Source organism: Pteronotus mesoamericanus, unplaced genomic scaffold, assembly GCF_021234165.1.
Source record: "Pteronotus mesoamericanus isolate MK-2021 breed Mesoamerican mustached bat unplaced genomic scaffold, CSHL_Meso_final contig_68, whole genome shotgun sequence".
Lineage (NCBI taxonomy): Eukaryota > Metazoa > Chordata > Mammalia > Chiroptera > Mormoopidae > Pteronotus > Pteronotus mesoamericanus.
Window position 1 is genome coordinate 22,020,998 of NW_026555234.1, and position 19,992 is coordinate 22,040,989.

A 19,992-nucleotide genomic window follows, 5' to 3' on the forward strand; every position below is an offset into this window, starting at 1 on the left:
CTTTACCCTGAGATTAGTCTATTCTGTACACAATGGCACCCAGAGTGCAGGGACGCCCCTCCTTTGGTCACCTAGTAACTTTTCACTGGTCAACAAGAAGCTGAATAACCTATTATGTTGCAGGAGAGTGCTTGGCTAGCTGACTTGGATCATCTCCTAGGTTGTAGGAGAAATAACCATCGCCAAGTTTGAATTTGCTAAACCTTTAGGCTTTGCTGGCAGGAAAGAAGCATTCCACTCTTGGAGCATAAAATGGATACAGAAGATATGGGCTCAGGTAAACTAGGCCAAATATTGAAGCAGATTTGGAGACAAAACCTGATGCTGAAGCAGGCCCTCCTGGGCTGTGACCACGCTGAAGGGGCCAGCGGGGCCACATGGGTAGCCACAGTGGACTTTCTGGGTCAGGAGCTCAGCGGGGCCCTGCACCAGCTGCTGGAGCACACTGCACGCACGCTGCGCTCCACCTGCCAGCAGCTGGGCGTGCTGCTGGACAAGGAGCGTCAGTGTTCCTGGAGACAAGGCAAGTGTTTATTTTACTCATTCTTTCTCTAAGAAATATTGATTGGGTCGTCACTCCAAGAGGGGTTAGAGAGCATACAAAGAAGGCTAAGACAGAGTCTCTCTCCACAAGGGACTAGCAATATAATAGGGTAAATGAGATGAGACAAATACACAATAATGTGAGGAAAATTGAGGCTAGTTCCATTACAACATACAAATTCAGAAGCAGGAAAGAGCCCATTTTTAGAGTGAGAGTTTAGGAATTTTGCTAAATAAATGTGACAATTACGTCGAGGCTTAAGGAATGAATTGGATGTATGCAGCCAGAAATTGGGAATCTTGAAAGAGCATTTCAGGCAGAGGTATTATCAACAGGATCCAGGACTTAGAGGTAGGAAAATATAAGCTTACTTTGAGGCAGAATATCAGTTTTTCTATGTATATTGGAATGTGCTGTTCTATTTTTCGACTTATTTGTGTTTGAACTTATTAGTTGCAAAAAACACTGGAAAGACTGGGGTGAGCTGGGATATGGAATTGCTCCCCACCCCCAGCCCACCACACACACACACACACACACACACACACACACACACACACAGAAAAGTTCAGGTTCTTGGGAATAAGCCCAATTATAGATGCTGAAGAGTATGGGACAGCAAGAAAAAACATGGCAGTTCATGAATGTAATCTCAGACAACAAGAGTTACTCTAGATAAGAAGATGGGTAGCGTCATGAAATCCAATTCTAAACAATACAATGTCGAAGCAGGTGGGCATTGCATTTCCTATCAAGAGGAATATAGGACAGACAATCTTAGAAATGCAGTCCAGAGGGCAGATGGTAGGCATCTGGAAAATCTGTCCAAAGACAACAGACCCAGAAACCATCAGCTGGAAGTCATAACCAGGACTTAAATCTCTGCAGAGAACTGAATGTTCTCCCAGGCAACATATTAAGTCTATTCATAACTATTCATAGAAAATGATAAGGATTCTGCTATCAGGAGAGAAGTTCAAAATAAAGACAGGATCTCAGATATAAGACAAAAAAACAAGTTGTCAGAACTGGAGCCCAAAGTTAAGTCCCGACTAATGAAAGGATAATTTATTGATGATTCTAAAGACACTGAGTTTTGGGGCCTTAAATGTCATATGCCATAGTTCAGAGCTCAATTCTGAAGACTGGAGAATCGCTAAGGCTGCGAGAAAGTGTTAGGTGACCCCAGCTGTGAGGAGAGGAGAAATGAGTAGGAGCATGGTAAGAAAGGGGGATGAAGTGAGAGATGGTTATGTCAGATCATATCAAGGTGAGGGTTTATGCTAGAGTGAAGAGGTTTGACTTTGTTTAGCGGTCCTTCAATAGCTGCTGCAGTTTCTAACCAGAGAATCAGTATAAGTAGAGCTATTGCTTAAAAGGCTAATTCTGAAATTGCGAATGATCACAAGCTCAGCAGGAGAAAAAGTACAAACTTAATCCACTTCTCATAACAGCAAACAAAATATTCAGTACAGCATCCACACCAGCAGAAATAGTGTTGCTGTGGTACGCCTCTACCCAAGTCTTATCTAGAGTGTTTCACTAAATTTTAGGCAAATAATTATAAATGGGTAATTGATAAACTATAGTACATTCAAAAAAGAAAGGGCAAGTTTCAAAATCATACCCAAGAAAGAATGGCAAAGGGGGATGTTGATGTCAATTGAACAGTCTTATGGGAAGGTTATAATATTTGTCTTCAAATAGTCAAAGAATTTTCACAAGCAAAAAGGATTTGATTTACTGTTTTTACTACAATTAAAAAGCAATGTGTCCCCAGTTCTTAAATGCGTTAAAAGACTGGCAGTTTTACAAAGGACTTCCTCTTGGGAAGGGAGATTGGCTTAAATGTCCAGGAAGGGCCTTTGCAGGTTTCTAAGGTTATCTTACCATACTTTGTTCCATGTCAGTCAATAAACATAACTTGGTTTAGTTTTGTGTTTCTTCTTTTCGTGTCGTGTGTGTGTGTGTGTGTGTGTGTGTGTAGAAATCGTTACCCTCATAGACTGCCTCATGAAAATAAACGACCATTTGGGAAGCACCGCTACACTTCTAAAGAAAGAAGAAAAGCAGATGTGTAATTTATGCGGCACGCATGATGAATGCACTCCACAGCGGACAATGTCTGCCATTCAGGATATCAAAGCGACAGACATTGCTGCAAGACAGGAACAAAATGTCATAGAAACAGCTACTGTTTCTCCCACAAATGGTGGGGAAAGTCATTACACAGACCAGGACCCGTTAAAGGAAAATAAAACACACAGGAGTTCGGAACCAGTGGAAAAAGAAAACAATACATCATTGAATGGAGATGTAACAGGGCAAGAAGAGTCACAGGACAAAATGTTCCCAGATAATGCAGAAAATGGAGCTGGTAAACAAATAGCACACGTGATTATGGAGAACATGAATGGCAACAGGGAAGGGACGCATGACATCATTCTGACAACAGAAAGAGAAATCCAAGAGGGCTCAGAAAACCAAAGAGGAGAGGCTATCACATCCTCAGTAACATGTGATATAGCCAATCAATGTGTGAACAGTCTTCTTCCCGATGACTCAGAGAGTCTAAAGCAGAAAAATAACATAATGGAAAAGGAGTAAGTAAATGCAATCAATGTGAGAGTTGTTAATTATATGTGCTTCTGTAGTTAGTATTTATGGTATTTATACATTAATAAAGTTTTATATTTCCACTTTGCATCTCCAAAACATATTTATAAATCAGTAATTCAGTTTAAATTACTCTTATAAAAATTTATATGGCTAACATGACTAATATTGTGTGTTTCTTACAGCTTTAGAAAACAAGTGTATTAAATGTTTCTTAAAGGAGGAAGGAATTGATCATATTAGCAAGTAGTAAAAATGTACCATGGTCCCAAGTAGGGATAATTTAAAATCACAATTTTTTCAATTATAAGAAGAAAAAAATTAGGAGGCTGCAAAGTGTTCAAAATTAAGGAGAGAATTTTCCAACATCATGTTTATTTTATTTACATTCTTAAGTAAATTCTCAGATTTATTTTATTTATAAAAAATCATGAATTCTTAACCTGTTTCTATAGAATTCTAGGGGGATCATGGAAAAGTTTTGGGACGTTCTTAAAAATCGAATGTATATTTTCATACCAATGTAATCTCCTTTGTAGAGCTTTTGCTGATTCTCAAAAATACTATTACTTCATAAAGTGTGAAAGACTGATCTATTTTATAAATTATCTCCCCAATACAAGTGGGTGATTATCTCTATTTGTTCAAATAAAATATTCACAAGCCATATTTACCAGCAAAAATAACACCCTTAGAAGGCAATGGAGGATAGCAGGGGGGAAAAATCATTGGTTTGTGAGTTAGACAGACTTACATTTTATCTCCTGTTTTATGACAAACTAGTTCTATGACCCTGGGCAACTTGTTTTATTCCTGAGCCCTATTTTCCTCTTTGTAGAAATTGTATATACTTCCCAGGACTACCTGGTACGGTCAAATGAGAAAAGGCCCAGCTCTGCGCTACTCTGCAGATGTTCATGTTCAGCTACATGTTAGTGCGTTCATTTACTGTGCCCTAGCAACTGTCACTTTCTCCCCTACACGGCCAGCCTTCACTTAGCCCCTTGCTGCTACTATGCATGATGCTTTCAGATGTGCCGTACCATTTCTGGACAACACCAAAAAGGAGTCTATGATGGCAGGCATGTCATTTTGCTCACTTTGACTTTAGCCATCGCATTTATAAAATGAAGACGTTTGGCTAGTTTAGCTGTGAGGACCCCACAGGTCTGAATATCAAATGAATTCTATAGGTGTGCCAGAAGTACACTCAATGCATGAAAGATCCTCATAGTTGAAAGAATTACTGCCCCTGCAAAACAACTGTTGAAGTAGTCAAAAGTGGCTGCCCATTACACTTGAGAAAAACATTAACACTTCAGATCCCCACATTCAGAAATGACTCAAAGCTTCAACTAATGAGTCATTGCTGAATCACTCCTTCTCACCCTTCTTTAGGTGTTTCCTAGCTACTGATTTCCTCTCTGGGACCTCCAAACCAATTGTGCTTAGCTTGCATGTTTAAGATGACTACTCATTGCCATCTTTCAGGCTAGGAGGGTATCATGCCACATAAGAGATGAATGTCATAAACAAAACCTCGCTCACAGTATGTTTTGATTCTTCCCTGAATAGCTTTTTGAAGAAAGCCTGTCTCTCCTAGTGTAGCTGTCCTAGTGTGTACAGACTCAAAAGGAAACAAAATTAGAATAAATCTGTGTGATTATTTTAGCTATTTAATTAGGGTTAGGGAAGGAGAAAGCATGACAGGTCTCCTCTCCCTGTTTCGTCTGTCTTTCGTGAGAGTCTATTGAGAAGGTCCCCAGGGCACAGAAGAGAGCCATTCTAGGAGCCATTCTTAAAAACTGGGTTATTATATCCTCTACTAGAAAATGTTTCTCATTTTCTGAATTACCATCATCACCATCATCAGAGAATGTTTATATACACCAACAGGCTGGGCAATTTGCTATTCCTTCTGACTTTATGGGTTCAGAATTATAAACATAAATACATAACCCTCTCTGCAATCTCAACATATTTTTTAGATTTCTATATTAAAGTGCACTATAAAATTCAAGTTACCACTAACTGAAAAATAGTTAAGACCTGATAATTCTAAAACTGATTATTAATGCTGTATTTTATGTAGATCCTCTCATTTCTCTTTGATGTTCTCTATATTTCAATCATTTCACTGGTATGACATGAAGAGTAGCAAGAAGAGGAGAAACTCAAGTTGGTAATTTTAATGTATAAATCTAGTTTATTGAGCATTCATTTTATTCTAACTTATTTTACAAGAAGTTTAAGTATTTCACCTCATTTAATTTTCATGCTAATATCTATAGGATTGGATATTAATTTCAGTACCTAATACATAAAAAACCCAGGGTTTTGGAAAGATTTGAGGAAGTATGATATTATATTAGAAAGTTTGAGCTTTTGTGTTCAAGACAGGTTAATTCAATTATTGATTCTACAATTTACCATCTGTGCAATCTCAGCAGGTTAAAATTTTTAAATCTTGGATTCCTTTTCTGTAAAACAGTGATGATATGCCTGCCTCACTCCATAGTGTGAGGAATAAATGAAATAATGTAGAGCCTAAAACCTGGGCCATAGAAAGAGATAAAATATTAGCTATTATAATAGTAATTATTGATGTTTAAGGTCAAGCAAATAGCAAATGACTGATCTCAAATTTAAAGTCAAGAAGACTGTAAAATCTTTGGCAACAGTGATGGTATAAAAACTAAGAGTAATATAAATAGTCAAAATAAGCTTTTGATTAAAACATGCTTTTGGATTGATTATCCAAGGATCATAAATATTCCCTTTCTAATTACCTTGATTAATCATAAGGTACTTTTATACCTTTCTCAGTTTTTCTAAAAAATTGAATAAACAGCATCATTTGATCCAATATGTTTAGACAGTTCCTATACTGGATGTACATTTCCTCCCCTAATAATTACAAAACTATTCAGGCGTGAGTACTTGGTTCATTAAGAGGCTTCAGTAATCCTCCAGTTCATATTGTGACGTGAACAAAACTGAGGAATGAATCAACCACTTGATAGTAATAACAGTAGTAACAATAATAGCTAATATATAAAATACTATGTTCTAGAAACATATTTTTAATTACTTAACACATAATAGGTCATTTAATTCCCATAGCCTTCCTATGACATTGTTTATTTTTTTATTACCACGTTATTGTTGAGGAAACTGAGGCACAGAGAGGCTGAGTAGACTACACAAGGTCTCAGAGTCAGCATGTGGGAGAACTGGGATTCACATGAAGACAGTGTGATCCTAGAGCTTCTGCTGTTATATATTTACCCATAAAATACATAAATCAAATATTTGCAAAAATTATGTCCTCTTTTTCTCCTGCAGGTATCTTGATGTGCTTAGTGATGATATGGGCCCCCAAGTGGCTTGTTATATCACAGCACAATCATACCTTTTACAACATCTAGAATGTCGAATAATTAATAGCATGAGTTCTTTAATAGTGAGTGATAATGAAGAGTTGGTCAGCAATGTCATCACTGTTGAGTGTTCAGATATGGAAAAGAGGATTCCATTTCCAATATGCATTGCAATCCCATTCACTGCGTGTTACAAGGGAAATTACAAAGACATCATGGTGAAAATGTCTGACATAAACCTTCAATCAAGTTACCTAACTCCAAATTCACTGGAAGGAATGAGAGGAAGTTACAAGGTTGGTAAATCATTGGCAACATCTACACTAGCTGTTTGACTTCTCTTCTAAATATTGCTTTGATTACCAGATTGTGGTATAGATATAATTACTCATTGGTAGCAAATGAAAGAGTTGATAGATTTATGCTAGTGCATTCATGCTTTTTTTGCCATCCACAAAGATCAAAGGACAGAAATTATTGGACAAATTTAGGAGTGGTGAACTTGACTCTAGGACCCAGCAAATGTTATATTTTCACCTGGGAACCAAAACCAATACCATGGCTTAATTAGCGAATGCCTTAGTTAGACTGTCTTTAGACCAAGATTTTTATTGTGGTGGACCTCTGCAAAATTTAAGAATATTAGAATCCTTGATGATAGTAGCTTTATTTTTATCATTCACGGGTTGGGATAATATATTAAAATGAACAATTGTGCAAATGTTTGTATGCCTTGAGATAGTTATTAAGCCTGTAAATTGTGTTCAGCCCATACATGGAAGACAGTATATGTGGTTGTTAGGGTGTGGTTATGAATGATTCAAATATGGTTTCCATACTTTCTTGCTATGTGAATTTTGGTAAATTATGTAACTTTGCTAATGACTCAATTTCTTCATCTGAAAAATGAACAAATAATAGTATCATCCTGATAGGGTCCCCAGAGAAAATACTGGGGATTTAAGAAGATAACAGGAAGCCTAAAAACACATGCTAGGAGGTAAACATTATCATTTTTCCATGATACACTTTACCTATATAACTCTAAGTACCTCTATGGTTGCAAATCCATATGTTCTGAAGAAAGAATATACACAATTATTAAACTTGGCATAGATCTGATGGGAACTAAAGTTTAAGGTTCTGCTGTGGGCCACTGAACTTACTTAGAAACATTTTAAATATTTGTCTTTTTGGCTTTATGTAAATTGTCATTATTTGAAGAGGAGAACAGGGAATAAGTGTAGAAAAATTCCATGCGCACAAGAAATTCTTTATAGTACATCTCTTCTTTTGCTGATTTGGTCTTTTATTTTTTTGAGTTACAAATAAGGTTATACAGTTAAATATGAAAGCTAAGCCTCTTCTAGTTATTCACTCCAATTCATGCAACTAATACATTTTCTATTTAGTCTAGGAAGCCTAGACTAACAGCTCTTGATTGGGGCTTTTTAATCTTGGCCATTCTGTCTGGCTGTCATAAAAGCAAAAACTGCTCAGACGCATTTGCTTTTCACAAAGTGGGTATACAAGACGTTCAGCAAATGAATAATCAAAGCAAGCAAGCAAGCAAAAAACAAAGAAAGAAAGAAAGAGAGAGAGAGAACCATTGTCTACCGGAAAAAATAAAAGCATATACTTTTCTCTTTACTGTATTCTAATGGTGATCATCCCTATTTTTAGCTCAGGAAAATTTAAACTCTGGATTATTTCCAAATTTTTATGTGGTTCATATGACATTTAAGAATTGTAATTCTGGAGTCAGAGAAGCCACCATCAGCACTCTGTTCATGACACTCCCCTGGTTAAAAATCCCCAGCATCTGTCAAACATGCCTGAAATGCAGGACAACAACCACTGGTTCCAAGAACACCTTCCCTTCGTACCTGTCACCATTTCCCTCCAGCCAATTAGGAACATTCATCATGCCCTGGATTTTCCCAGCAACGGATTCATGCAGTGATATTGTGAAATCATTTCCTTAGTCAGTTTTCAAATGATAGATTAGTTTGCATTGTCATTGTCCCTGAAATATTTGTGTGTGTGTCGGTGTGATTATCCACTCATGCCAGGGCGGAGCCCGGCTGGCGTTCAGGAAAGCGTGAATAGATCCAATTACTTTTGTCTTCCTTCTCATTTTAAGCTTTGGTGATTATATGAATAGATTGTGTTTTCATTTACATATGGTTCCTTTTTATGTGATAAAAATAAGCTTGAATATGTGCCTGCATATATGCATTACAGATTTAAATGTCACTATATACAAAAGAAACACAAACGTTTCCCTTTGTAGTCAACTGCTCCCACTGCAGGGAAGAAGGAAATAGAAAATAGACTTGACCAAGAGACTGTGTGTTGTCAGAAGGAAGAATTTGCTGATAGTACTGGTTCTGTAGTGTGTATGTAAATCACCCAAAGAAATTTCAGTCCTTGAAAGTCCTAAAGCAGTGTTCAATCTTCTGGATCAAGGCCAATATTTCAAGTCCATCCTGGCTAACTAAAGCAGAATAGGATTCCAGGAGTAATTAATATTTGTTAAAAATACTGAATGTGATTGTCCATTATGCATTTACATTTTCTTTTTGGAATTTCTTTTAAATCTAAAAAGAAATTGATTTCTCTCTTTTCTATTCGGTAGTCCACAATTGAGAAACTCCTAACTATGCTCAGTTGTGGGAGGTTATAGGAAGAGCATGTAGGTTTTCTTCACAACCACAGAGTGTGTACAGTATGTGGTCCAAGAGCAGTGCTGTGTTAATGCCTGTGTCTTAATGCCCTTCAATCCATACAGGGCACCTGTGCTGAAGTGAAAGTTTACAAGTTGGGTATCTTTTCTGTGGTGTCTTGTTTAAAGAAAGAGTCCTTCACAGTAACAAAGAAAGGCCTTACTCTCAAGCCAAGCATGGATTCTCGAATATCCTTGTATTACCCTCCAGGAGTTTTCAGCTCACCAGTGCTTGTACAATTAAAGGTAAATATTAATAACTGGTGATTTCCTTCTTATAGACTTCATGGGTCATCAAACATGGTCCTAAAAGTTGAAGTACATACAAATACTTAATAAAACAGAAACAAAACATATGTTGAGTATGATAGAATTGATGTCAGGCATTGGACATTCATACGGTTCAAGATTTCCAGCTGAGTCTACGGCCATACCACCCTGAATGCACCCGATCTTGTCAAGATTTCCAACTGAGAGGCAAAAAGGAGGCTAATCAATTAAAATATTAATAGTTTTGGAAATCTGGTTATATTTAATTAAAACAGTCCTTTTGGGGAAGAATTTTTAAAGACTTCAATACATACAACACTGTTTGCAAGGTGAATAAAGATGTATCAATGTACATTCAGAAGATATAGTCCCTCAATATTCCCTCAATAGTCCTCTGGCCTCGACTCTCCCCCATGTGCTTCAGTTCCTCCCAGTTCCTACCATGGGAGGTGAGGAAGAAAAGTTGGGAAGAAAACATACTATGAATAATTAATTTTTATAAATATTTTCCATAAACTTGACATTTTGGACTAATGTTAGTTATTTTGATTATTAGTCATTCTCATGTGAAACACTTAAGTAAATATAGTCTTGTTTTTCTAGTTTCTAAGGACCACTTGATCTAACAATAGGTTTAATTAGAAATTATGTAAAATGTCTATTTTGTTTTCTAGGTCATGTTGTTGCCTACAATTAAGAGTGTTTCCCAGTTATTTATAACAAAGGACAGGGAACCTAGATTTCAGACAGACTTTGTAAAATGAGACCAAATGCTGTGCTCTTTTGTAATTTAATGCAGTGTTGATTCAGCCAACAATGTATAGAGAAATGTATTAAAACTATATTCCTTCAAATTTTCAGAAAATAGGTTTAGAAATATGCTGGTACTTTGAATCTTTTGCTATTAAAATATAGAAACATATATGTATATATATATATATTTTTCTTTGCTTAGGTCCAACCAGTTGACCCATCTCTGGTGGCATATTTAAAAATGCAGCAAGATACTTTCTCCTCGGTACTATCCACCAGCCCTCTGATTCATATTCAGCACCCATCAACACATCCTTTCCAGAAGCCAGTCACTATACTCCTACCTTGTTCTCCACACCCTAATAAAAAGAATTTTGGGTCTGAGATGGATCATAAAAGAAAAGCTAGTGCCACAACAAAAAGGATCGTACCTTTATATCTCAACCGGTGAGTTAGATCTGAATATCTCCAACTGACTTGATGGTAAACAAAGAAACTTAAATGATACAAAATATAATCAGATGTCTTGTATTCAAATATCAGTATTAAAATATCATGAAATAGTTTAAATATAGAAATAAAATGTGGATCCAAAGGGTAATGATTTTAGCTATAATGGGTCCAAAATATGATATATGATACAATTGATACAAAAGAGGTATGATTAATCCTGGCCTTCAAAGAATTTATGATATGGTTAATTACAAAGGTGTGGTATGACGATTTTAACTTCTGTATTTAAGAGTGTTCTGTTAATGTAGGAAAAAGATAAATGTGACCTATTTAAACAAATTAAATTTGAGTCTATATTTGCCACGTAGGTGAATTCCTTACTCTCCTAATGTCTATAATTAAACAAAATCTCCACCAATAAGACAACTATATATGTATTGAGTAACTAGACAGAAATGAAATCAGAACTGAAATGCTAACAACAAATAGAGTACACTGAAAAATAGTAAGTCTGATATAAATTCCTGTTCTTTCATTCAATACTAATAAAAAAAGGTAGACAAGAATCTTTCTATTCTCTAATTCTAAAGAGAATTTTTTTTCTTAGAGAAACCAGAAGAGGGAGAAACAGTTTCAGACTTTTAATTCAAATAATTACTATAAATTAAGAAACTACTATGTGCCAGGTTCCTCGCATATAGTATCTCATGCAATCTCCTCACTGCTTCATTTTCATTTTATTAGTGGGAAGACTGAGACTAAGAATTTGTATAGCTATCAATACTAACCAAGTAGTGCAACCTTGGTGCGGACTCCCATAGCTCTACATCATGAATTTAATCATGAGTCTATGTAGCCATCCTTTATTTAGTTTGAGCTGCAAGGCTAGAAATTGAGACGTGAATCAGTTGTTACTTTTCACTGTGTTGGCAATCGAGGAGGCTGGCAATAGTGAAATGCTGGGTTGTGGCAGGGAGAAGAAATCAAACTTTCCCTAGAATTAGATGAGTGAGAGAGAGCATGGAAATAGAGACATGGTCCAGTTATGCATACTTTTGTCACGTGCTCCTAAAAATTGATTTTGACAGGTAACCTGTTGCTAGAATCTAGTATTTATACTGTCTGTAGGGTGGACAGCAAAGGATTAATAAAATAATGTGTGACTGACATGTACTTTATATCATAAAACTGCTGCCTTTGCCAGAAAGATGATAGAAGTAACAACTCGCCTGTCCCTTATTTTCTGATCCCATAGTCTACACACACCAAAGGAAATATAAATTCATATCTCTGTAATACACAGATGTCACTTTGCAAGTGATTAGATCAGTGTTCCTTTGCCCTTCCTTGGTTATGTTTCCACATCTCTCAGAACTGAGTGTAGAGAGAAATTGGAGGCAGCCTATTGCATGGTCAGAAATGAAATTCCCACAAGTATAGGGATGAAGAAAAAGGTAATAAGAGCCCTAATAGAAATGCATGCTGGGAGTGGCACATTTTCATACACTCAGTTGATCCAAAGCACTGGAAATCCAGTTGGCACATGTAGAAGAAAGATATACCTTAGGCCAGAGGAATTTTGTTCAGTAAAAATGAGAATAGATTTACAAATGATGCATGTGGATCTGCTATTCAAGTCTGAGAAAGAGATTCAAATCGCTACTGAACTGAAAGTGAATAGACAAATATTCATTAAAGAATAAAAAAAAAAAAAACACCAAAATCCTACTTGGTGTCTTAAGGGTAAAAAAAAACCCAATACGTATCAATGTCAAAATTGTAAAAGAAAAACAAAAACAACAGAAAACAGAAATTAAGAAAAAGCTCATCCTGACATATCACAAATTGGAATAATGAGAATTACAGTTTCCTGAAGAATATCATAAAATCCTATTTTGTACATTTAGTAGTATTCAGTAAGCAAAATTTCCAAAAATGCCCTTAGGAAGAGATGGACGAGGAAAAGATAAAAGGACAACAGGATGAAATATAAAATAATATTGAATGTAAACTGTAATTACAAACAAAACATTTTTAAAAAAGGACAACAAGATGCACTACAAAGGTGACAAGCTGAGATGAAAAGGGACGAAGGTATGGTAAGAAATCCTTTGAAGTGATGTAACCTAATAATTATATATATATATATATATATATATAAAATTATTCAAAGAAGAAATCAAAACAGCTATAAATGAAGGATTAATCAAAGGTATAGCTGAACATAATTTTCTGATGCTGATTAAAATTATGAGTTAGAAAACACTGGATGATTGCTGGACAAAATTTAGGAAAAAATACATACTGAGACATAGCATGGAAAGTTGAAATGTCTGTTTAAATTAATATAATTCTATCAGCATTCATTCAGCAGAAACACTTTCTAAAAAGTATAAGAAGGAATAAAATTAGTCCAGCCTCAGTCTAATGCTTTGCTGCACTAAGTATCAAGAGAAAAATGGACTAAAACCTTCAAAGTTTTGAAGGGAAGACGTTGTGGAATTAGGGTTATCACACACCAAAGGAGCTTTTCTTTCTTTCTTTCTTTCTTTCTTTCTTTTTTTAATATAAGGGCTCACATACATGTACTTATGAAAACAAATAAATAGATAAAATGAATGAGCTGACTTGATAAAATAAAATTTAAGAGATTTTTAAAAAATTTGATATTGAGTATAAACAATAAAGAACATAAAAGCAAAAAGAAAAAAAGGAAATGTTCATGTGGCAAAAAGATAAAAGAAACAAGAAAAAAGCATAGTGACATTAAATAGAAAAGTTGATATAAATAAAATCATCAGTTATATTAAAAATATATAAATGGGTTAAACATAATTTCTTAATCTTAATCTTTAATACTTTATATGCTATATTTGGGGTAATTTCCTTAGACTTACCATATATCTTACCAATTTTTCCATCAGTTGTTTAATCTGTTAATTGCTATCATTATAATTCTCATTTCAAAACAGCTACTGCTAAATTTAAAAATCTTCATTTTCCAGTCTCCTGCTTTTTGTTTCTGTTTTTTCATCGTGTTTCCTATGTCTTCCTTTATTCCTTTAGTCATTGTAAACATACTCATTTTATGGTCTCATTCAGATTATTCTATCATCTATTAGGATAATTAATATCTATTAGCATGGTATAATCTGGTACATTGTATATAATACTAATTCCATTCTCTCTTACCCTTAGGAATTCATTTCCAAGTATTGGTTATAATTTTTGATCAGATCGACTCTTCCCCTTCCCTCTCACCAGAGCAGCTTTTATGTGCTTCTTTGTTGCTTTCTTGCACGAATGTTCAAAGAGATTTGGGTTGTTTTTCTTGTTTCACTTCATGGACAATGCTGCCCTTTTGAGACTCCAAGTTTTATGACTTGGTTCCAGCTAACAGCTGGGGGCTCTATCTAATATGCCTGAATATAAGTGCCATCCGCCCCCCCGACACCTGGAGGGGTGCATGGGGGGTGGGGAGGTGGAGGCTGACCAGGCTGGGAGCATCGGTAGGATTGGTTCCTTATGTCCCCTCGGGAAGGAAGAGCATTCTGGCTTTCTGAGATTCTTTTTTACTTGTTCCCAGATCTAGGGGCTTTCCTCCCCATATTTTCAGTTCCTCCAATGTGCATACGACATTTCATCTAGCATTCCTGTGAAGTGAGAGGGTGGCCATTTGGCATCCGTTCAATCGAACAAAAAAGTGCTGATTTTTTTCCTCTCCGTTTCTTTGCCTTAGTGCATGATCTCTCTATTAGAAAATTCTTTTTCTACCAAGTTTAGCTGAAGAGCTCTTGTTCATTTTGTAAGTGACAGCTCAACTCTTATCTGTCAAGAGTGATCACCCATTGATATGTCCCAGAGGGATCAATGTTCTTCTGTGTCGGCCCATTCTTTGCGCACATCTTATATCATACTGGAATATTAATAGGTACTTTTTTCATTTATCATCACCCAGCACAAGTTTAACATAGAACATACTAAAAAATGTTAGGTGAATTGAAGAAATTAATGAATAAGTCTGTGGAAATGTAAATTATATTATTAATTCCTCTATACTTTTGACAATGCTAAATTCCATATTATGCTCTATTATTATTAGTGCTAGATATGGTAGATGCATTTTCTCCATCCAGTGGAGCATAAAACAATCAAATGAGGATCTGTATCGCTACATTTATTTAACATGCTTTCCTCAAAGGGTGAAAGCCAGTTGAACATTTTCTATGGAAATAGAAACACAGTGAAGAAATCCATGCCTCATAACATAATAAAGATAAAAACTAGTTGAGGCCAAAACATAGTCTGACTATGAAAATTAAAGGTCTTTATTGCATTACACTCCTGCATGTCTGAATAATTTCTGGGGAAAAGATGAAAGTCATTTAATTGCAAGCCAAAAAAGATTTCTTGACAGTAACAAAGGGGAAATTTATTAAACAGAAACATTTCACATCATAGAAGAAATATTTTAGAGAGTTAGATGGAAAAGATTGCTCATGAAAAAATGGTCATTTCTACATGATGTTCTTGATTTTGAGATTATCTTGTTTAAATGTATCATATGAGTCATACAGAAGAATATTTGTAAAATATATGTCAGTCACGTAATAATAAAATGGACAAACCAATAAAAAAATTGGATATTATCCATACAATTGTGTCTACTTACTTGCCCTTCCCCTATTCCATCCTCAACCTCACTACATAATTGCTCTTCATCCATACCAAAGTTAACAACTATTTGGAAGTTTTAGGTCATTTTTTTGCTCATATTTATTTTAGTTTTATCACATATTTTTATTCATCTTTATGTGATGTCTTGTTTGGCTTTGTGTTTGACAAAAGTAAACATGGTATTCTATTGTGTATAGTCTTATGGTCTTGCTTTTTCATTTATAGTTGTTTATAATCATTTTACTTCTATGTAATATTCTATTGAATAACTATGTATTTTATTTATCTACTTTCCTGCTGATGGACATTTGAGTTCTTTCCTTCTTATTTTTTTTTTTTGCTAATACAAACAGAGCTGCTGTAACTATTCTTGACTCGAAGTATATTTGAGCAAGTATTTCGTTAGAGTAAATAACCAGAAAACTAATTGTTGAGTCATAGGGTATGCATACATTTTATTTTACAAGTTTTACAAAGTGGCAGAACTTAATTACAATCTCCTACTATCACTCCTTGTCTTCTCCAGCCTTGCATATTGTCAGATTCTGTGATTTTGAAAATCTAATAGATGTAAAATGGATCTCATGTGGTTTTAATCTATACTTTTCTGATTACAATGAAAAGAACATCATTCATAATTTCTTCTATATGAAATATTTGTTACTTTCTTTGCTCATTTTGAATTTTTACCTTGATTTGTAGCACTTTTTATCACATTTTCAATGCTAATCCTTTGTCGGTTTGCGACCTGTATTTTCATATTTATATGCTAAATTTATTATGATTTTCTTTATAATTAGTGCTTTTTATCCTGGTTCTAAAGTCATCTACTGCCCGAAATGATAAAAATTTTCATATTTATTATCATATAACTTTAAAAGTTTGAATTTCATGTCTTCAATTCATCTGAAATTGATTTTCACATACAGTGTGATGTAGGAATTTAATTTTTTTCATGTGGATAACATGTTCTTCAACATTTCTATTAAATAATGATTTCTTTCCCCAACAGTCTACAATGCTTCCTCTGTCATAGATTTCCTTGTTCTGAGCTGTTCCACTGTTTGTCTTTTTATCTATATTTGAGGCAATTAATACTGTTTTAATAATTATGGCTTTATAATAAGTTGGTATCTGGTAGGTAAACCATATCACTTCTTCTTTAGGGGAACTTTTTTTTGGAAACATTTCCATTTATATAAAATAGAATTGGTCTGCCAAGGTGCACAGAACAAACTTTGTTGGGACTTTGTAATTGTCTCTGACTATAGGTCAATTTGGATAAAAATAGAACTTTTATCATATTGAATCTTTTAAGCTATTACAACAATATATACTTCTTATGTGTATCTAATATCTTCCAATGACATGTTATAAAAGGTATCATATGTGCGCTACACATGCTTTGCAAGATGTATTCCTTGATACTTTATAGTTTAGGCTGCTACTATAAATGGTATTCAAAATTTTGTTTTCTCTTTGCTGGAGATATGTATATAGTGAATATAGTAGATTTTTGACAATGGTATTAAAGCCAGCATCTTTCTAAACACTCTAATTATTTCTAATATTTTTTGAGGGTTCCTTGAAGTTTTCTACGTAAACTCTTACATACTCTTCAGGCAATGACAGTTTTGTTTTTCTTTCCAGCCATCACATTTAAGTCTTTAATCAATTTGGAGTTACTTTGTATATGGTTCCAGATAAGAGTCCAATTTTCTTCTTCTGCATGTGGATATCCAGTGTTCCCAAAACCATTTAGTGAACTGAATATCCCTTCTCTATTGTGTTTTTGGCATCCTTGTCAAAGATCAGTCAATTACAGATGTGTGGATTTATTTCTAGGCTCTCTATCATGTTCCAGTTGGTTTATATGTCTGTTTTTATGCCAGTATCATACTATTGCGTAGCTCCATAGTGTATTTTGAAATCAGCAAGTGCGACGCTTCTAGCTGTGCTTTTCTTGCTCAAGATTACTTTGACTATTCAGGTTCTTCTAATCCATGAGCATGGAATGTCTTTCCATTTATCTGTGTATACTTTTTCTTAAAATATAATTTTACTGAGTGCTTCAGTTATTATTTCTGCGTATTAAATTACTCTAAACAACAACCTTTTCATTATTTCTCATGATTTTGTGGTTTTTGGGGGGTCTCACTAAATGGTTCTTTTGTTGATCTTGCTTGGGGATTGTTAACCATCTCAGTAAGATAGTGTCTGAGGCTGGGAAATTCAAGATGGTTTCATTTACATGTCTGGAGCCTTGACAATGACAACTGGAAACCTGGGCTCAGCTAATTTGCAGAAATGGTTGGACTTCATTCTCTCTCCAGGTATACCCAAGGCATTTTTCTTTCTACCAGACTTCTTCATATGGCCTCTTTCTGCCACGTGGTCTTTCCAGGAACCTAGCTGGACTGATTCCATGGAGGATCCCAGAGCTTCCAAATGCACAAAAGCAGATGCTGCCAGGCTTTCCTAATTCTCAAGTCTGGAATGATCAGATCGTCAGTTCTGTAACTTTCTGCTGGTTAAAGTGAGGCACAGAGGGAGCTCTGGTTCATTGTGGGAGAAAGCTACACAAGTGCGTGAATATTAAGAGGTATTTTGAGCATCTTTGGAAACTAGCTAGGACATAAGATTCTAGATTTACATTGATTTTTTTTTCTTTGGAGACATTATGCCATTGTTTATGGGTCATTTTTTAATTGATGTTGTAAAGACTGCAGTGAATTTAATTTTCAGGACTTTATGGGTGATCTGCTTTATCTTCTACACTACTTTTAAGATCTTTTCTTGGTATTTGATGTTCTGCATCTTTCTGTTAAGTATTTAGATATAAATTTTAAAAGCTTTTTCTGAATGCAATATATCAGGCTTCCTGAAGAATAAATTTCTGTCTTTTTACTTTTCTGAAAAATCCTTATATGTTTTCTAATCAAATATTGCCTCTCTTCCATTTTATCTGTTCTGTACTTCCAGATTTCCAATTAGATGTATATCAGGCCATCTCTTTCTAAATTCCGTATTTCCTTTCTTCTCTTATATTTTGATTTCCTGTCTCTGTGTGTTATAGTCAATGTAATTTCTTCACATTCCAATTCAAATGCCACAAACATTGTATACTTTTAAAGTCTACTTTTGATCTACTGTTGAGTTATTTTTTCCAGCATTTATATATTTTATGTATTACAGTCTTTTTAGTTCTTATCTCAATCCCCCCAGTCATTCTTGACAGTCTCTTGCTCCTGCTTATTTTTAGGATGCTGTCCTTTATCTTATTAAGCTTTTCACATACAGTTGTTTCCAATCTGTATCCACTAGTTCTGATATTGGTGGTCTGGGAGGGTGTTGCCTGTTGCTTCTGCTATCATTCCTGGCATTTGCCTCCTTATGTGTTTGGGGACTTCTTTTCTGAGTACGCGCGGAGGAGAGTTCTGCAGGCATGGATGGAGCGCTTTTCCTCCAGAGGCCACTTGTTTCTGTCTCTGCTGAGATCCAGGTGCCACTCACTTGGGACTAGAGTGGCCTCCCTGGGAACCTTGGTTAAGATCGTGAGTTCGCATTTTACGCATACAATCCCAAGGGTCACAGTTCCTTGCTCTGATCACTTGGTTGTTACCTACAGTATTTTTTCTCCCATATCTACATTGTTAGAAAGAAATGTGTCCTCCTAGTAATCCCATCATCTCTCCCATTTTCCCCTCATCTTCGACCCTGGCTTCATACATTTTTTGGAGGGGAATCTGGGACATTCCTTTACGATTCCTCCTGCTTATTCAAGCCAAAAATATATTTAAGAAGTTTATCAGGATCTAGTTCTTTAGTATTAGGAAGGGAGAGGCCATAGATTACTTATTCTTGATTTGTCATTCATAATTCTGGGTTTTGTATGTTAAATTTATAGTGTATTAGAGATTCAACCTAAACAGAAATGATTATTTTATTTATTTATTTTAGCTTTACTGAGGTATAATTGACAAATAAAATTGTGAGCTATTTAAAGCATACATGGTTATTTTAAATGTGTATACATTTAAATGGTTATTTTAAATGTGTGTACATTTTTAAAGGATTCCTCCCATTTAGTTAGTTAACACATATGTCACCCTACATATTTACCTCTTTTATTTTTATTTTTTTGGTGACAATGTTTTAATTTTACTCTCTTAGCAAATTTCAATAATATTATACCATGTTATTTTATCAATGACAACCACCATATTTTACATTAAGAAATGGTAATTTTATAAATAGTAAAATCACACATGCCATATTTTCCTTTGTACTCAACAGCCAGTACTATATTGTCTCATTTAATAAAGTGAAATGGCTTCAGTAAAATTTTGAAGCAAATGCTTCTGAGCAAATATAATTTTTCACATTTATTAAACTTGGAGGTTGTGTACTAGAAGTATTTTTAATTTATTATATACCATTTTATCTAAAAGCATATAATATTACCTGTGGTTTGGAAAAACATGTGGGGAAGAATTTAATTTTTCAAGTAAAAAAAATTATCACTCAGAATAGCCAACATAATATTGAAGGAGAAGAACAAAGCTGGAGGACTG

The 19,992-nt window shown here is 34.9% G+C and overlaps 1 protein-coding gene across 1 annotated transcript in view; it reads left to right on the top strand.

Annotated features, from left to right (window-relative positions):
* Positions 1-252: 252 nt before the first annotated feature.
* DTHD1 (death domain containing 1) overlaps positions 253-19,992 on the top strand; it is a 53,930-nt gene continuing 34,190 nt past the window's right edge. The window contains exons 1-5 of the mRNA XM_054582248.1: positions 253-523; positions 2,532-3,147; positions 6,506-6,836; positions 9,332-9,511; positions 10,491-10,735. Coding sequence (XP_054438223.1) covers positions 253-523; positions 2,532-3,147; positions 6,506-6,836; positions 9,332-9,511; positions 10,491-10,735 — 1,643 coding nt within the window. The remainder of the gene's footprint in view (positions 524-2,531; positions 3,148-6,505; positions 6,837-9,331; positions 9,512-10,490; positions 10,736-19,992) is intronic.